General features: G+C 32.0%; 1 protein-coding gene across 1 annotated transcript; it reads right to left on the bottom strand.

Moving 5' to 3' along the window:
- Window positions 1-8,852: 8,852 nt before the first annotated feature.
- LOC122525749 lies at window positions 8,853-16,792 on the bottom strand. Its single transcript, XM_043648676.1, has 4 exons — window positions 16,649-16,792; window positions 15,760-16,112; window positions 10,623-10,733; window positions 8,853-9,200 (listed from the first exon to the last, which is right to left on the bottom strand). The coding sequence occupies exons 1-4, from the start codon at window positions 16,790-16,792 to the stop codon at window positions 8,894-8,896; spliced, it is 915 nt and encodes a 304-aa protein (XP_043504611.1). The 3' UTR covers window positions 8,853-8,893.
- Window positions 16,793-20,843: the final 4,051 nt, after the last annotated feature.

Genomic DNA, 20,843 nt, shown 5'->3' with positions numbered 1-20,843 from the left:
ATAACGATGAGTACACATTTAAACCGAATAAAAGAAACTTACAGAGTTTCTTGACCTAACAAAACGAAATTTTTACATACGACGAACAACACTGACTCTAATTTCCGATTTTTTAATATTTTTTTTAACGATGCAACACACGAGTGTTGCACACACTTCATTGCCTACGCGTTTGGTTGCAATGAAGTTCTGAAACATCATGTAAAAAACATGTAAGAAACCATGGAAGTTATCATAGAAATGTTTGATAGGAAAATATACTTACTTTTAGTCTTCATTGATGACTGCAGGATGGGTATCCTACCCTTAGGATAAAATAAAATTAAATAAAATATCTGAAAAGCTGAAACATACTAAAGATTACAGTACATTATTTCCTGTAAATTATTTCTGAAAGCTGGACACACACATTACAAGATATTTTATCATAAAGAATCAATGTTAAATATAAAAAGAAAATATAATAATCTATGAGAATTGACTTAATTAAAAGTAAAAGTTATTAAACATTTGTGAAATGTACCAATGTATGCAGCAATTGTTTTGATAGTCCTTGCTTTGTATTTTAATATACAAATTCAAGCAATATTAATTGCCTTAATCTCACTACTTGTATAAAATTATATAAAAAAAATATGTAACGTTAATAAAAATATTAATTAAAAATTTTTAAAGTTGTGTCTATATATAAATAAAACAATAATTGTATCAGCAAACTCAATAAAGAGTAACCTAAAAAATAAACTGTTTTTTATACCACTCTATGTAATGAAAAACTTTGTAAGTATTAAAATTAACAGTTAGAAATAAAATTATTAAATAGTTTAATACGTCACGTTCGTTAGATCTTAACTCGTTGAAGGACAGAATGGGAATGGAGATCTCACTGTGTATATCTCATAGAAGTGTTGAATGCTCGGCTGTTTTGTTTTGTTTTCGGTTGTTTTTCTTCTGTGTTCATCTCGAGGATATTCTGGAAATAAACATACACTTTCATTCTTGCCTGTAAGTCAAATTTTCTATATTCTTTTTCTCTCTTTCTATTACACTAATTTATATTATAAAAGAAAAGAGATAGACTTACTTCTTTTAATTTAAAGAAGATAAAAAAAGTATACTCAACAATAAGGTTAGGTATGTGTTTTCATGCTGGACTCTTCCAATACTCGGAAACCAAAGAAAAGAAAAAAAGAAAAAAAGAAAATTACATTAGTACAATTTAAAGAAAATCAAATATATGAGTGTATGTGTACGAGTTACCTATACTTATGTATATATGCCTGTATGTGTGTGTACGTAATAAAAATCGAACTTAATACAAAATACGATCTTTGAAGACATAATTATGAAAAATAATTAATTAGAGCATCATTAGAGATAATAGTAAGTATCGATACCGTGAAAATAAGCTGAAAATTAAAAAAAAATATTTTTAAGTAACATTGGTGAGATTTGGCGGGAAGCCGAGAAACATCGACGTTATATTTTCACGGATATCTTTCGAACTTTTCAATATTTAGTTTTGAAAACATTCACGTGTAAAAATTTTGCTTTCAGCTATCGTTTGATATATAGTAGGAATGTGTACGTTAGAAAATATGTTTCTATTTTCTGAAATTAATATGACGACAAAACTTTCGTGCGATCTCCAGCACCGACGCAGTAAAAATAACGCTGATTGACTGATCAAGTATGGTCTTATATTTCGGACGTTAAGTCACCAATTAGAAATTCATGTAGTTCACGCACACAAGCTTGTCGTCACACGTACGGTAACTCGCCTTTCTTCATAACCACGGTAGTCAAGTTGATATAATAATTTATAAATTAAATAAATCAAAAATTAATTCTATTTTTCAATTTAGTGTACACGTATCTTGTTAATATTAAAAAAATAACGAATAGAATAAAGACAATATACACTAAAAACTTTATCACATCGCACAGAAAAACACAATCGTATAGAAAATAAACATCGTTGTAGATATTCTTAAAACAATTGACATTTCACATGTCATGGAGCAGTAATTTGGTACCTAATCGATAAGGCAGATCATTAATTAAGGCGAGATTTTTCCTTATCGATACATAATATGGGGATTTATGCTTTCATATATGCATGAGAGATATTAATTGTTTTAGGGTTTAACAAACACCCATTATTGCTTGGTATAACACTATGCAATTGCTGATTGTATGATTAATATAGTTTTCTTCTTGTTACAAGTGATCATCGTTGGATTTAACTACAAACCTTTGAGATTTTCTTTTATTTAAACGCTTTAAATGACTATTTTTTAAAATATATATGTATAAAGGCATTTCTGAAGGCACACATAAAAATTAAATATGATATATACATTGTTTATATATATATATATTTTTATTTGTTTTTTTTTTTATTTTTATTTATTTATTATTAATTTAAAATTCTATAACAAATGTAACTCTAAATATTTGTGAAAATGCATCCTTTTTTTAAATTGTATTTTCTTTAAAATTAATATAAAGTATTCGAGAAAAAAAGAAGAAAAAAAAGAAAATTTATTAAGCTTACTTTACAATAATGAAAAAAATAAATTAGAAATAAAAAGAAAAACATATTTTTCCCTATCGAGATAAGATAAAACATTCATTAATATATATTAGAACATTTTATTTACCAGTAATATCGATTTGTTGCAATTAAGTTTTATCGAGTATTATCACTGTCTTACTTTTAATATTAAAAAAGGTTTTCAAGTAAATCCTGTATATATTGATTTTGGTAAAATTCATGATACAATTAATCATTCGATATCACTTAATAAATTCCACCTACTAGATCTTTAATAACCGTTTACTTTCATCGGTTACGAGCTTTTTATCTAGTAGATCTTAAAAACATTCAATTTAAAAATGCTTACTCCAAAGAAATTGAAATTACTTCTGGTCACTAAAAGAAATGTATTATATAAATGGTTTTACCATTTGGTGAAATTAACGTATAGATATGAGGTATTTATAACCAATATCGATTTTCGTTCTTAATACTTTATCGCGAATTTAAAAAGTATGCTCAATTAATCGTACTAGCATTCAGATATCGTTGCATTACTTTGGATTCGTTGCAATCAAGTTGCTCGTAGTTGTAAAGTTGTGAAAAATGAAAGCTCTTTATTCCTTTCTCTCTCTCTCTCTCTTTTTATCTTTCTTTTCCTTCTCGTATCTATCCCGGCTGTATTGTCGATCTTTTTTCTTTATTTTTTATTTTTTCATGGTCGAGTAGCATTCCAACGTAACTCCACTTTAGGAGTCCTTTATCGTGTATTCGAGGATAGCTTCGTACAAGTATTTTCAAGAGAATTACTTTTTCTCTGCACATTTTTTTCCTCTTTTTCTTTCTACCAGTTTGTAGAAACATTCAAGATTAAAGTATTTAAGTATATTAATAAGTAAAATTGATTATTGTGTTGGATAAAAGTATTATAGTTTGTAGAAATTGTAAGATTATCTAAAAAGTATTAGGATGTGATTATAAAATATCAGACAAATGTATAGCCTCTTTAAATTGATTTATTTAAATAGTTGCTCATATTTCAGGAATATGAAATTCTTAATTTAGCAAAATTAAATTAATTACAAAAATAAATATTGAATAGAAAATTTATGATACTTTTCAATCTAATGTCAAAATTGTGTTTTTTCCATTTAAAAATAATAATTAAAAATAAAACAAACCTATATATATATATATATATAACATATGGTAGAATTCATTATTAGGAGACATTTTCTTGTAACATCAGACTGATTTCTCTTATTCTTTACTATAGGAAAAGGAAAAAAAAAGGTAAAAGAAGAAAAGAATTTCCTTTTCAGTTCTTCAAAGTCTCACGAGAATCCACGAGGAAGACAGTACGGGGAACGATAAGATACAGGAGTGAGTGAAGTTAGGTTAGAAAGGGAAAAAAAAAAAAAGAAAAAAATAAAAAATAAAAAAGATGAGACCCGGAGTAAATTTGAGATCATAGAAAAAAGGTAGAAAAAAAATGAGAAAGAAAGAAAGAAAGAAAGAAAGTAGCAAAGGGAGGGAAATGACGTTGCCCTCGAAGGGTGCGGCTTTACGGAGGGGCGTGGGGAGGAGAGTTAAGATTGGGGTTGAGGTTCAGGGGTTCAGGATGCAGTAAAAGAGAGAAGATCTACCAATGGACGGACACGTTCCCCATTTGAAATTCTCTTTCAGTAGATTCTTCTTAGATTCGTTCGGCTCGAATTTTCCTAGCAGAGATCCCCTGATTTCTCTTCGGTTTCTACTCGATCCGTTTTCGACATTCGACTCGTCGTAGTTGGTCCTACGTCTTCTATCTTTTTTATTATTTTTTTGTTCCTACTTCTATCCTTTTCTTTCTTCGAAAATTCCCCTTCCTACACTCGCACACATCCCATAGTTCCCCTCGTTTAAATCGATCCCCATTGATGCACCCACCTACACTACCTAACACATATATATATACAAGCAACTACACAAGAGTCAAGGAAAAATAAGTCAAAATGAAGGAAAGAAGGAAGGAAGGAAGGAAGGAAGGAATTGAGAAAAGAGGGAGAGAAAATTTTTCATTTCATCGGTTCTTCTGTCACGCGAGACGGACCATACTATTACTTCTATTACTACTACTAGTATTACTACTACTACTACGTTGACGTTCTTCTTTTGATGTGACGGAAGAGAAAACGCAAGAATCATCTAGCTTCTATATTTCTTTTATTCTCGAGCTTTCTCTCCTTAGAAGATGGAATAGCGGAAAAATCGTGTAAGAGAGAAAAAGAGAAAGTATATGTAGTACCAACTATCGGTTCTCTTTCTCTCTCTCTCTCTCTCTCTTTCTCTTTTTCTCATTTTTCTTCTCCTTTTCATTTCTCTTTCTCTCTTGCTGAAAGATCTGCTACGGATCCAAACGTGTTCGAAAATGTCAGGAACGTTAAATCAAGAAATACCATGCTTTCAGATTTCATCCGATGCAATGTGAATCTTATAAATTTGTTCAGAATTTGTATTTATATCATACATACGATGGTAAGACAAATTTTTCCAAATTTAGTATATTTTTCGACTGGCAAATTTGTTGTTCTCAATATTTTTCTTTAAATATGCAGAAATAAGAGAACGCGTTTGAACGTATTCCCGTATTTCATAATATAGGAGACGCACTTTCTCGCAACTAACGTTGATTCCGTTGCACCCTTGCGCACGATCATCAACACATGTAGCAAACTACCTTAGAATTCACAAACGACTGATGCGTGCCACTATATAATGTCTGAATTATTTCTATACCCGTGAAAGCTACAAGATGACGTCATCTCGTTTTCGCATAGTTTGCGGTTGAATTTTAGCTTATCCGTATTACTCGCTAATTATTCTAAATATCTCGAATAGTTTGTCGCGAAATAATATCATAATTAATATAACTTTAACTTTTTTTTCATTTTTAATTAAAGGAATAATTTGTTGAAAAAATGTAGTAGCTCTAGTAATAGGAAGCAGAGAAAGAATTCCAAGCTATCGATACGAAAAGTATCGACTTTGGAACCTGCAGTGGTACTATCCCAAGAAATTGCTTCTTTTCGATTAATTTTATTTCGTGAGACGCGTATTGCCTTCTCTCGAAAGAAGTAAAGTAAGAGAGAAAGAGAGAGAGAGTGGGGGAGAGAGAGAGAGAGGGAGAGAGATAGAAAAGAGTCCTTCCGATTGCCCCGATGTCTTTTTTTGCTGCCTTAGGTGATATCGTCGCTCGTTTTAAGTTTCGCCGAAACAGAACGAAACCTTCTCCCTTTTCCTTATATTTTTTCTTTTTTTACCTTCCTTCCTTTCTTTACATTTTTTTCTTTTCCTTTTCCTTTTTTTTTTTTTCTTACCAGTAAATCCTTGGAAGAAGCTGTGCAATAACGACAGTAGTATCGGTCGATAGGAGGTTGACCTAAGTAAAAAGAAAAGAAGATGTAGAGAAAAAAAAGATATAACAACCGCGCAGTAGAGAAACTCGAAAATATAGAAACAAGGAAAGGAAGAAACGAACATCGAAATAAACGAAGATACGTAGGAACAGAGGAAAAATATTCTCTTCTTTTCTTTTTCTTTAGGAATTATACTCGAACGTCCGTGCCGTTTCGATTCTCTGCACACGTCAGTATCCACCAAGGTTACTTCTTATCGACAATTCCAACGTTTGAAAAATTAAGCTTCGGTTCGATCGAACGAAACGGAATTTGTTTCGACGTTTTTTCCCTCCTTCTTTCTCTCCCTCTCTCTCTCTCTTTCTCTCTCTCTCTTTTTCTTCTTTACACTATCATTCTTTTATTTATCATCTTTTAGAGTTAATTCGACTTTGATCGGACTACTCGTTGGAAATTCTTTATAGAAACACGATTATGATTATTGCCTTATAAAAATGAATGAACGTTAACGCCGTATTGTAACGCAATAAGTATAAATAAAAGAAGTATTGGTTTAACGATTATCCGAAGCAACAAAATATATTTATTCAATGGTCGAGTAATATTTAATACGTAAGATTTTCTAGACAATGATAACCGAAGTTTTTCGTACACTGCATATTGTTCTTATTTTTATTTATAAAATATAGGTGGTCAAATTTTTTTCATAAAAATTGGGACATCCTGTATATATTTTTTTTGTTATTCTTAATGTTTAGATTTTATAGTTTAGCGTAAATCACCATAATACGTTTTTTTAGCGTTAACTATCTCGTAAGAAATCGGAAACCAGTAAGAAAAGATTATCCCCTTAGAAGGTGCAAACTGTGGTCATTCTTTGTCGATAGGTGGATCGATAAATCGTTCTTTTTTTTTTGCTCTTCTTATTTTCTGTTTTTCCTTTATTTTCTTCATCGTGTTCTTCTGCAAGAAACTTCCCATCGAATTTTCATCGAATAGCGCGTTTACGAACGGACGGACACTAGTCGAAGAAGTTGCGAAAGTAACTGGACTCAATCCGGAAGAAAGTTCAAGAGGTGAAGTTTAAACCGCATAAAGGAGATTGGTATATTGGACTAACAATAAGTTTAGATGTTAGATCGATCGTCGATGTTCTGTATGCAATGTATGTTTGTCTTTTAAATTATCCAATTAATATACTCATTTATTCAAAATATTAATCCTACGTTAATTATTTATATCATTATATAGAGTTTATCGGTATATAGAAAAAATAACGTTAATATATGATCGAATTTATCTTGATCCTAAATGAATATTTAGATAAATTTCGATATTTAATTCGACGTAGATAAAAAATAATATCCTGTAATAATACGTTAATTATCAATTAAAATCTTCTCTCTCTCTCTCTCTCTCTCTCTTCCTGTAATGCCTATGTCTTTTTAATCCAAGGATAGTAAGTAGAATTGTGGTTAACCGTGTAGGAATTAGATGGTGTCATGGAAAAGAGGGTTGTTATAAGCGGTTCTACGCTACCACCACTAGCAGCAAGACTACTATCAGCAGTATTACCACCACCAGCAGCACCATCACCACGCCCGGCCTGCACCGCGAACTGGGGCGGTGCCACCACCGGCGTAGAATCGATATCTGTTCGGCTCTTACTGAATTTTAGTCACCATCGAAAAAAAAATCACGCGTCTACGTCTCCGAAAAAAGATAAAAAGAGAAAGAGAGAGAGAGAGACAGTGACAGATAGAAATAAAGAAAGATGTTATTTCTTCCTTCGTGTGAATTTGACAGCAAGTAAACAGATATGCGAAAATGAATTCTAGGAGATTGAAAAGAGTAATACACAATCTTTTTTAAAAAAAAACCTTTACACTTGTCCATGAGTACGTCCACGTTTTCTATTATTTATTATTCATTGAATTTGGTATTATTATTAATTGAGTAATTTTAATACGAATACAAATTTATCCCCTTAAATTACGTTGATTTATAGTTTCTTCATTAATCAATGTGACAATTATCTCAGTCTAGGTAGATTTTTCATCGACTCAGCTGTTAGTCTATCGTCACGTTCCTATTTCAAAAGAAGCACGCTCGGCAAACATGAAATAACAATGAACAAGTCGAAAATCAATTTTCTCCTGCGACGACGAGTCTGTTCGTTTTTAGATTTTTTTTTTCCTTTTTCTTTTTTTATTCAATGAGTTAGAAAAAAAATCAAGAGACACGAATGGCATGGGAGAGAGAGAGAAAGAGAGAGAGAAAACGGATGGTTATTCGTATTATGTGAAAAAATAAAACGCATATACACATACACGCGCGCACAAACACACACAAACACGGCAGACAGACGTTTCACGAAAAAGATCTCAATATAGAATCTCTTCATATCCATTGCTAGGGAAAAAGTTGAAAATCAAGACGAGTGATTTTTCATCCCTTATCGGGTTGACCGTAAGACGTTACGCAGTCAACGTAGAAACTGAAAAAGGGAAGAAAACGGGGGAATGAGAAGGGTGAAAAGAAGTAAGAACACCGACAAGGACCAAGTCTGCCTTTCCATTTCCCCCACCTCCCATCTTCACCCCTATCCCCACAAAAACCCACTCACTTTCTGCTTTTTCCTTTTCTTTGGATCCCTCCGGAGGAGACAACCCTCTTATTTAAGAAAAGATACGGATACCGGTGTCACTTACCGGGAGGGTAGAAAATTAATTCCGGCTTTTAAATTGCCATTGCTTAAGAAAATTTATTCCTCAAAATTCATTATTATTTGAAGATTGTTGAAAGGAAAAAAAAGGGGGAAAAAGGGAAAAAAACCACCGATTCGTTTTCGAAAACGTATTTTTTTTTAGTATGTATTTAGACATAAAAGAAAATCAAATCTTCGAATCTGATTATTTGGAACGAAGAAGAAAATGGTTCTGTCATGAGATAAAATTTACTTCATGTTGTATCTTGTCCAATTCTCTTTAACGTCGTCGTGGTTGTCGTTGTCGTCGTCATCGGTGGCATAAGTTCCGGACGGTGCAACCGGAATTACCGGATGCGGTGGGTGGTAGTAGCTAGTAACGTCGGAATAGTCGGTAGACGGTGCGTTATATTTCCCTAGGGCCATGTCGATGAGAGAGAAACTGCATCCAGGGAACATGGCAACGCAGTCTTCGCCCTCGTGACCGGCTTTATGGGCATTGGTGTAAGTGCGATGTTCCTCTGGTTCGAACGAGAGCACCTTTTTAAGAGGTAATCTGTAAACAAATGAAATATAAAACCTATTCTCTAAGTTTCTTTTTTATTATTATTTCTTTGCTTTTTTCTACAAATTTTTCTACATCACAGTCACTTGCGATGATAAAATGGTTCAGGCGGAATACTTTCTTGCCAGTGTGTGAGTTTTCTTGATTGATTATACTAAGCACAGTTAATAATAAATTATTAAATGAAATAACACCAATCAGAAGTTTTATTTTGTCGAGCATAATTTCGATGCGACCTAACTCGAAACAATTATTTCATACGCAAACCTACATTGCATTGTTTGTATTCGAGTGGAGAAACGCATATATGTATTCGTAGAACTCAAATAATTCAATTAAAAAAGAAAATAAAACGTCGAATAATAGTATGATACAATTAACAATTGTTTCTAATTTCCGTCCCTCCTAAAGGAAAGTTTTGATTAGTTGATTGATTGATTGATTGATTGATTGATTATTAATTATTAATATATTTAAGTGCAAATATCCTATCGTGATTTCAAAGTTATCAAATAATTATTAAATAATCTATTTTAATTAGTTCGTTTATATTATGCGCTATGTTTCTTTTTTATAGAGGAAAAAGAAGTTAGATCATAAAGGATTGAACATAATCCTTGAAAAGAATTTGTTATTTATAGGTCTATTGAAGCTTACGTTGTTTCATCGGTTAACCCAATTACGGTTAATTATGAATGTTTCGCGTTATCGTTGTAAATAATTTGATTTAAAATACGCATTAGCGAGGATATTCAATTTCTCTTGTGCTATTGCTTTAGAATAATAATATATTTTTCTTTAGTCAGGGAATACGATATATAAGGTATTGGAATAATTTAATAGGATAAGGTATATATTTTAGTTCGATTTCACGAGTTAAATATCCCCGATGGAACAGAACGATGGAACAGAACGATGGAACGAACGGTCGATAGAGAAACTTAAAAGAAGGGACCAATCGGAGCGTTAAACCGGAATCGGAGAAGGAACGCGCTGGATCGCGTTATAAAGTAATGAATCTCTCGGAGGATCGAATTGAGAAGGAAAACAAACTTCGAACGGGGAAAAGGGAATCCTTATAACGTTATTTGCTTAAACCGATGCTTTTGAACGAGCCGAACGGTTGATCTTCTCATCCCTTTTATCATAAATCAGATTATTTTTCAAATCCGATCGATCCTTTAATTTACTATTAGGATCAAATAGAAATAAGAGTAGAGAGGTAAGAAGACACCGAAAGAAAGTAACAAAGAAAAAGGAAGAAAAAAAAAAGAAAAGGGAAGAACATTTGTTCAAATGTTTTTAAAGTTTTATGGATTCCACTTAAACCCCCACCAGCGTAGCTACGTTGAAAATAGTTCGAACATTTCTCTTTTTCTTTTACTTTTCTAACTTATCTAGAATGAATCTTACGAGAAGGATATCCTCATCATTTCTTCCACCAAAGTGTTTCCCTTCGGCATTAGTCGTTGAGAGGCCTCGCAAAGAGCACGAAGAACGCAGGATCTACCATCGAAACCCATTCTGAAAGGATAAGAACGATTGCTTTAGTTAATACCAGTAGGGTACCAATAATGGTACTAGTAATACTATATTTTCTTATTATTTTCTATTTAGCAAATATATATTTATTCATGGAATCAATATTGCAGCTTTTCAGTTCATAATCAAGATAACAAACAGTGGTCGGTAAATGAGGATCATGTTTATATCAAAAGTGGTAAACGTTGAAACATTATATATTTAATACACTCTGTTTAACTATCACTATTTCTCTTTCTCCCTTTCTCTTTGTTTCTATATTGCGTGAAATTTTGCTACATTACTATACTATTAAATATTTATTGGATTTTATGGGCATTTGGTGAATTTTAGTCGTTCGTCGGCAGTTTCTAATACGACTACTATCGTTCGAAACCGATCGAACGTGAATATTTCCCGTTTTGTGGCTTGTATATACTCCTCCTTCTCTCTCTCTCTATCTATCTATCTATCTATTTCTCCTTTCTCTTTCTTTCTTTCTCATTCGTACTTCGTCCTTCTCTTTCCCCATAGAGGGAAAGCTAGCTAACTGCGAGAGGTGGTTTATGCCAGACGATATATAACCCGACGTCGCGTCACGATGCTTCGACATTCGATTCGGCTGCAATATTGGATGTTGCAACGGCCGATGCGACGTGGATCTACTCTTCCTCTACTCTTGTTCACACAGAGGAAGAAAATTCGCGTTGGTTGCTTGTGTGCCATTTTGTACGAGTTTGAATGCTACGACTTGATTCCAGGATTCCCTACATTTTCTATTGATTAACGATCTTTCAGTTAGATTTTCGTTTAATTTTCAAATCAAATATGTGTGTGCACGCATAGGACTAGAGAGAACATAAACAAACAAAAATACACATACTATAATCGAACGTATAATTGAAACCAACTGCAATTATAATTAAGGCAATGAAAATCACGTTTAATGAATTCGAATTTCTCATAATGATTTATATATCTTTTAAAACGTTAAAACGTCTTTTTATATGCAAATATTTCGAACGATTACGTTATCAAATAGCGGGGACGAATCGAGACCCTCGACAAAGGGCTTAAATTTTAGGGCGTGGTTAGCGAAAACTAGGAGGGTGACTTTAAAACGTTATTCGCAGATGCTGGATCATCCTTTAACCTTTTAACTATTCCGATGCAGTTATCTACTTTGCTATAATTATTCCACGTAATTAAAAAATTACAATTACAGTAATCTTAGAGAAAATTCATTTAAATTATTATATATATATATAATAAAAGATGTTCGATATTTTGACCATCTGGTCACGAAAGTAAAATGTAGGGAAAAGAAAAAGGAATACGGTCCAAGCCTTAAACGTCAAAGTTATATAAAGACGGGTCATGCTTGTCGAAGGCTTGGGAAAGCTTGAATGACTCTTGCGTGGACGAGAACGGTTTACAAGATGGCTTACAGAGGGTTTTCGTGTCTCTGATAGTGTTCGTGGGTGGTCACTGGTGATCGTAGAACGGCTTAAGGGTGGCATGAATCAGAGGGTGGCGCCTCGGTTGCCGCGAGTAGAAATTCTCTCAACGCTTCTACCATGGTTGTTCGTTTCTGAACGAGCATACCAGACCATTTATCCGTTTTTCAGCCGAATGGTTACGAAGATGTACTTTCTTTCTTTTCTTTTTTTCTTTTTATCCCTTTTTCTTTTTTCCTCCTTTTTCTTTCTTTCTTCTTCTTCTTTTTCCTTCCCTATCTCATTTTCCACGTTCATTCGCTTATAATCAGATTTATAACTGTCATTCACCAATATCGCCACAATCTAATCCCAAACATTCGATTATTTTTCCTTTTAAGTTACGGATGAATGACCCGTAGAAGAGCCCTTTAATCTCATGATAAACTTTATTTCCTCTTTATACTTTTATCAATTCATTTATTATTCGGTTATGTACTATTCATACGATGAGAGGTATGATAGGAAAAATTTGTAGATCGATACGAGAGATGGATTCGTAAAATTGTCACTTTCGATTTTCATTATAAAAGATAAATACTCGTACGTTTTTATTATCTAACGATGATTAGATTTCTAATGAGAAGGAAATCGTTGAATTATGATTTTTTTTTAATTAAAATTGCAACCGATTCGTTGCTTTTCATGTAAAATTTTGTTAACAAGAAATTGATGAGGTAGTTTAATTCAAAATTAAATCACGCGGTAAATATATCTACAAACGTATTTTCTATATTTAACAATTGAGATATTGATGATGATTCGATAGTAATTGATACATTAAACAATAAAATGAAAGTTAATCATCTGTTATGAATGTAATTTAAATGTTTTGAAGGAATATTAAATCAGTTTTGAATATACAGCGTAATGTTATGAATGTAACGTAAATTTACGTAGGAATTTCATATCAATCGAATTTGTGTGTTCATTTTTATTCCATTTTATTTTATGTTTTAAACAAATTAATACTGTTTAAATACTTTAGCAACGTTCATTTTCAAATATCTAACGTAGTTTTATAACTCTACCGTATAACTTTTTCCCGTTGAAACTGTTTAATTTATAATTTGTAAATGCGTGCATATATATTCATACGGTATTAAATCATATTAAATTAATAAATTTGTTACAAGAGCTTTTGTAAAATAAGAGGAAACAAAATAGATCTTGCTTTGCGTATATTTTTCGTTTTATTTCATAGATTTATTAAACAGAACACTTTCACTATTTTACACATAAGAATAAAATTCAGGTAATATTTTTATTTTGAAATTATTATATATTTTTATTATATTTATATAATATAAATATAATATATATTATAAATAGTATATTTTTATTTATTAAAGAGAACACTTTCACTATTTTACACATAAGAATAAAATTCAGGTAATATTTTTATTTTGAAATTATTATATATTTTTATTATATTTATATAATATAAATATACTATATATTATAAATAGTATATTTTTATTTATTAAAGAGAACACTTTCACTATTTTACACATAAGAATAAAATTCAGGTAATATTTTTATTTTGAAATTATTATATATTTTTATTATATTTATATAATATAAATGTAATATATATTATATATAGTATATATTTTTATTTATTAAAGAGAACATTTTCACTATTTTACACATAAGAATAAAATTCTGGTAATATTTTTATTTTGAAATGTCGCTAACAAGATGAAATCTTATGAAAGATTTTTATGACCTAAAATGGAGGTTTTTAGCGAGAAACAAGGATGAGATAAAATATGAATTCTCTTTCTCCCTCTCTCTCTCTCTCTCTTTTTATATATATATACAGCTATATACACTATATATCGGGTCTTTGCATTAGGTAACTCGATCGAAAGGAAGGTACGTAGGACATTGACGATAAAAAGAACGGAGACAGGTCGATGGGGCCGATTCTTCGTAAAGAGAAACGAGCCTCGATCGGCTCGAAACCACTAACGTCGCCGTAACATTTTATTATCGAGCTTGTCGCCTCGTCTGTACTACACTTTACGAAAATTTCTCCTTGCTAAACTAATATATACTAAATAAACTAACTAAAATAGAAAAATATTTCGATCGTTTTTATTTCCTACAAATTTATTATTCTTATTTTTATTACTGGAAGAATGCACGATTAATTATAAACTTCTTGTTGTTAGTTAGAGTTCACATTACAGCATGTTCAACACCTGTTTTAATTATTTATTGTTTATTATTTTTATTATTTATTATATATATTATTTATTATTTATTATTTTTATTAGTTATGGATTTACTAATTAAGGATTTATTAGCGTATTAATTTTATTAATTATTAATTATATATGTATATATATTATCTATTATTTGCCTGTTTTACCTGATCTTGTTTGTTAAATTTATGTAAAAATGAGTTTATCCCGTAAATAAGTAAATAAATAAAAAATAATTTCGAACTCGAGAAGAAATATCATGTTAGAATATTTAAACAATCGAAAATGTTAGTAGAGAACAATACTGTGTACGATATAGCTTAAATAATTGTTAATTAATCGAAGGAAATGCGTACTGTTGTTAAAAGGCACGGAATATGTGTCCGATGCACCGTCCTCCTCGAAATCCACCGTTAGACTGGCTTTTTTGTTCTCTATTGTAAGGCAGTTAAAATTTATTTTATTGATTGTTGTTTACATGACTTTCCTTATATGGTACATATGCTGAATAAAAATAATATGCGTAATAAATAGAATTTCCTTTTACGGAAAGTCATATAAACAACATTTAACAAAAGAACTTACATAGATGACAACGTGCCAGTCTAACGATGAATTTCGACGAGGACGGTATGTAGATCTTATATTACGTGCTTTTAAACAACAATACACATTTCCTCCGATTAATTAACAATTATTTTAATACTCTAATGCATTCTACTTACATTACAGACAAATTTTACCCTCGAAGTCATCGCTGCGCAGAAGCGTTAAAATAATTACAAAAAAATACCAAAAAATGCTAAAATCAGAACGTTATAATCTTAAATTCTATTATTAGATATATTACCCCCGTTATACACATGCGCATTTTTCGAAAGGTCATGTAAACAATATTTAATAAAAGAACTTTAACAGAAGACAATGACTCAGTTTAACGGTGGATCTCGAGGAGGACGGTGCACCGAACATATTCTCCGTGTTTTTAGATAACAATATACATTTCTTTCGATTAATTAACAATCATTTAAGGTATGTTTTATACACCAATGTACTTTACTAATATTTAGGATCATTTTAACGTTTCTAACCAATGATTAATTTCAGTTGAAGATTTTTATCTAATAAAATATCTGCATATTATTAAATATGTCATATTTAAACAAATGTACTTCGTATTATTCTTACTTTCATGGGTATTCAAATGATTCTAATATTAAAAACATTTAAGATAACAGTAAAAAAAATGGATTATTAATGGAATGAATTGTTAGACAAGTAAAAAGACACAATAAATAATAAAAATTTGAGAAAAAGACTCACGAATTCATGATGACCTCGAGTTTATTATAAAGATCTCGACGATGTCTTCTTTGTAGATAATAATAATCGGCCTTGTAACCCTTCCTCTTCTTTCCAGACGACGACGAAAATTGTACATACTTGCCAGGCACGTTCCAACCAGTATATTCAAAAGCATTCTTATTCCCCGATTGTAAGCCGTTCTTGAGTGATCCGTATTTGTTGGCGATCTTGACTCTATCGTTTCTGAGTTGAAGAAATGGTTCGAGTGCTGGTTTGCTCTCGTTCGGTAGATCATAAGAGATACCCCAATTTACTCCCTCCGTGAAGATGTTGTCTGGGGTTAGTGTGTGTACCGTCATGCATAATGCAATCTGAACAAAAAATACAGACAAAAATAATACAATATATAGAAAATATTACATTTCTTTTTATTTTTCTGTTATTGGAAAACTAAATGGAAAACAATAATAAAACATTGTTTAATTTCATTTCATTTCATTTCATTTATAATAACCTATAATTGTGAGAGATCCCGTTTTTTATTCTTTTCAAATTCCAATTGTATTTTTTCTCTTTTTTTTTTCTTTCTTTTTTTTTTCAATTTAACAAAAGATTTACCAGACAATTTCTTTCTCAGTTGGTCCTCTTGAAATAAAATGAAAGAATAAATAAAATAGAACGTTAGGATTTGTTGGATATAAGGAGAAGAAGAAGAAAAAAAGTAGAAGAATAAAGAATATACATGTATGTATATATACGTGTGTGTGTGTCTATATGCATGCGTATCTGAAAGTAAATGTGTCCGTGTATACATTTCATCCTTTCTTAATATTCCAACGTCTCGTGGGTTTTGGTAGATCCGGTAGGTTTGTAAAGAAGAATGTAGTACGTGCCTCTTGATACTCACGGAAAAACTCGAACCTTCCGGAAAGACGACGTAACGTTTCCGTCTCGAGTGCGGACTATCACGATCACTGTCCGCTTTGTGCTCATACACCAGACCGCAAAGTATCGTCAGAATAAGCATCCAACGGCCGACAAAACGATCCATATCTTTAAAATGAAATATACATTCAACTAAAGAAGAAGGAACTTACTTTCATTCATTCATATCTTTCTAACGTATACTTAAACTTATCGATTACCTGTAATCCGATATCTAGCACTATATTTATCTATATATCAGTGGTTCCTAAACTTTTTCGATTATCGAGAGGGTTTTGATTTAGGATAGGGTAACAACAATTTATTCTTATTTTTAAATAATAATTAATTAAGAATGATATTATCATTTGAAATTATATTAAATAATAATTTTCTTATCTATAATCGCGCGTGTGTTGTGGATAGGAAAATTCGTAGTGAAAAATCTTTGGGAAAGTATTTCGTAAGTTCGATTGGGATTTATATATATGTATATATGTATATATGTATATATATGTATATATGTATTTGGTAGATGCAACGTTTGAGAGAGTATGCGAGAGTGGAAGGAGAGATTGGAATGTCGCGAGAAAATCGACGAAATAATCATAACGAACGACATTGCTCGAGGTGCTGATACGTAAACGACGTGAAATCCTCTTTACATCCTCTTTCTCTTTCTCATCCGTATGGATATACACATACACGTACACATACGCGAAGACATTTCGATCTATCTAACGTAGAAGGAAATGTAAATGAGCTTTACCGAAAACGATGGGTAACTTCTAAGCTAGTGACAGCTCGATTAGCAATTTTTAGAATTCGTGGAAGAGTTAGCGAGGGAAAATGGTTGACTTTAACCGAGTCCTTGAGCTTAAAATAGGGTAACCCACCCATCCTTTTCCCCCAATTTTGTGGATTTCAAGGGAAGAATGGTTACTTATATAAAGCGGGATACGCGAATGTTACATACGTGCATATCTGCATAAGGATATTACGTATAATGTTTAGTATAAAATCAAATACAATTTTTGTTTAACTTTTATCCTAATCGTACGTAAAATAATCGTTTAAATGTATATTTGCTTGGGCAAAAAAGAAAAAACATCGGGGATACTAAAAATTTTCCGTTCCACTTTTTTCAGTCCCGTTTCCCAAGCTTTCCTTGTTCATTCCGATATTTGCTTATCCGCCTCTTTATCTTCCTGTTTTTTCTCTTCTTCGTAATTCCAATTGGAAGAAATTCGTTTCCCCCGCGTATTTCAGCGTTCTATTCTACCGCACCGTGAGAAAAAAAGGATATTGTCACATTCCTTCTTCGTTTGAATAGACACGAGTATTTCACCAATACGCGTGTACGAATATTTCCACTTCCGGATTTTCTACCACTACTCACCAATCTAACCAACCCCAACCCCAACCCCTAACTCCACAAGCCCCTTTCGCGATTCTTCTTCTTTCCACCCTTCTTAGTTTCTCTCCTCTCTGACTTTTACGATCTACCCATTTTATCTTCGTAATCAGATTTTTCTTCTCGTATTTCTTCTTTTTTTTTCCCTTCTCTTTTTTTCTTTTTATTCCTCTACTTTTCACTCCTATTTTTTTTTCTTTTTAGTTTTATTTCCAACAAATAGTATTCGACAAAATTTGGTAATAATAAATGTGAAATCAAATGGGTAACGTTCCACGACAAACCTCGATATAATATAATTCATTCGTATACTAATATAATTCATAGTACTTCTTCTTATGTTAGTCGTTAACTCACGCAGTATAGTCAGGAATATATTTCAACGAAAATGACGCTAGGGTACACGAAAGGGGAGAAGTTTTTTCCTCCGATTGCCTTCTATAAGACGAAAATAGAAATCTTTTATCTCGATCGTTGTTTGAAATTACTTAGAGAAGAATGAGAAGAAAGTAGAGGGTGTTCATTTCGTTTATTTTTTCTTCTCCTTCTCTTCGAGTAAATAAAATATACTATTCACTTTGTAAATCACTCCTACTTTGATTACTTCCATAAGAAAAGAAAAAATGAAACAAAAAATAAAAACACAAAAATAGACAAACGATTGAAGATTCGCGGTTATATGGCGTTGAGAAAATTGTTTGCAAATCAAAAAGATAAAGAAATAAATAAAGATAACAAAACCCAAAAGAAAAAAAAGCAAACTGTAAGACTTTGGAGAGCATTCGAAGTATCCCCAAACGTGGACGAAAACTTTTCACCTTGAATTGTTGTCGAAAGATCGATTTCTCATTTCTACTGGAAATATCTCAAGATTCTCTTCTGCAAAGCTCTTTAGGAAACAGGAAGTTGTTAGCTCTCGGGGTGGAAAAACCTCGAAGAAGAGAGAAAATGATCGATAGTAGGAGATATCGATAGATATTGGTATTGGTAAATACTACAAAACTTGATCGAGCTCTCTCGAATATTCTTCTCTTTAAGGAGACGACATCCCTTCAAAAATATTACTATACGGGAAGACCTTGTTTTCGATCCAAGAAATTCTTTTGATTCTCGTACGAAACACGAGTCGTTATTGTTGTTAAAAATAATATTTAACGATTTAAAATGTTTACAAAATCGAATATTCGACGTTGAAGAATATAATTTAGGTACATTTAAATAATTCAATTCAACGACAAAGTCTTATTTTTAGGCTACCGATCAATAAACGTTGCAAACGTAAAATCAGTTTTTGAGTCACCCGGTATATCGATTAATAGATATTTTTCTTTTGTACAGTTCGCAGATCTTTTTTGAATTTTCTACTTGTCACCACAGGTGTGTGTTATTTCGATGAGAAGGGGTGGCAAGTATCGATGATGGGAAAATTCCTCTCGTCGAAAAAATTCTTTTAGGTGAGAATACGTCCCTACAGTTTAACGAGAACCGTATCATTTTCTTTCTTTTTTTCTTTTTTTTCCCTTTTGTTTTTATCTTTTTCTTTTTCTTTTCCTCCAACAGTCCCCTTTACATTTTTCATTGTCTCGCATTCCGGCCGCATTCCAGACGAAGGAGAACGGAGCCAACCGAAGAAAAGTTCGCCGTTAGTAACAAACGAGTTTGCGGAATTGGAACGATTAAATACTTTGGATTTCCGTTTAATTAAAGAGCAGAATCAACAAAATTCACCAGTTCTTTTTCCCGATCGAACTTTAACGACGCGATAAATACAAATTTCTTATTTTACATATATCCCCACCCCCCACCCCCCTCTTTATCAATTGTACGTGTAATTATTTAAAAAAAATCCCTTTTTTTTCATATAAAATTATTTCTCTAAATTTATTTCTTTTATCGTACTCACTTGTATTAATTTCTCGATGACAGGAGAACGATTAGGAAAACCTTTCTGCTTTCAAGGAAGAACAAGTACTTCTGGGTGATATGGTCTTTCGAACATTGCCACGTAACCGTTCGTTCGTTATCGTTTTCTTTTTTATTTTTCTATTTTTCGTTCTTCTTCCCTCGGATTTATTTAACAAGCGATTAACGTAAACTCGAGGAACGCGTTGGGTCGAAGCACCGGTAGCCTTTCGGGTGTTAATCACCTCAACGATGTTAATACGATTAAAGTTTATCGTTGTACACGTGTATCCGTGTCTACCGGTATACATTAGGTGTTACGGATTTACTCACGCGAAAATACCTAAACTTATGTATAAACATAGTTTACATCATTGGACCTGGTCCAATCTCGTTCGCTCTTGGCCGATGTTAACATTTTTCGAATTCTTTCAATTTTAATAGGAAAAATCTCAGAATTAACTAATAAAATCAAACGATTTTATTTATTTTTCATACACGCGCATAAGTAATTGGTAATTGTGAAGATTGCATAGAAGGAGGAAGAAGAAATTTTGAAGAAAAAAATTAAAAAGATAAATGGAGAATGAAAAATCTGCAAAGTGTTTTTTGCAACGATGAAAGTATCTAAGAAGACTGGAGAAGAATATAAAGAAGAACAATGGCCCCGGACTTTGGGCCACGATTATAAGCTTCGGAACAGCTCGATTGTCCGTAACAATCGCCTTTTGCATTTCACCGACTACGAAAGCACCGAGGCAACCTCTTCTTCATCGATAAACTTTCTTTCGCTTCGGGCTCTCGTGCAAAGTAATATCGGTTGTCACGTTGACGCTTTTCAAAGTTTCCAGGATAAAGCTGA

The sequence above is a fragment of the Polistes fuscatus genome, unplaced genomic scaffold (genome assembly GCF_010416935.1).
Source record: "Polistes fuscatus isolate 324 unplaced genomic scaffold, CU_Pfus_HIC Scaffold9, whole genome shotgun sequence".
Classification (NCBI taxonomy): Eukaryota; Metazoa; Arthropoda; class Insecta; order Hymenoptera; family Vespidae; genus Polistes; species Polistes fuscatus.
Note: the sequence above shows the minus strand (reverse complement) of the source record. Positions and strands in the feature narration are given on the sequence as shown.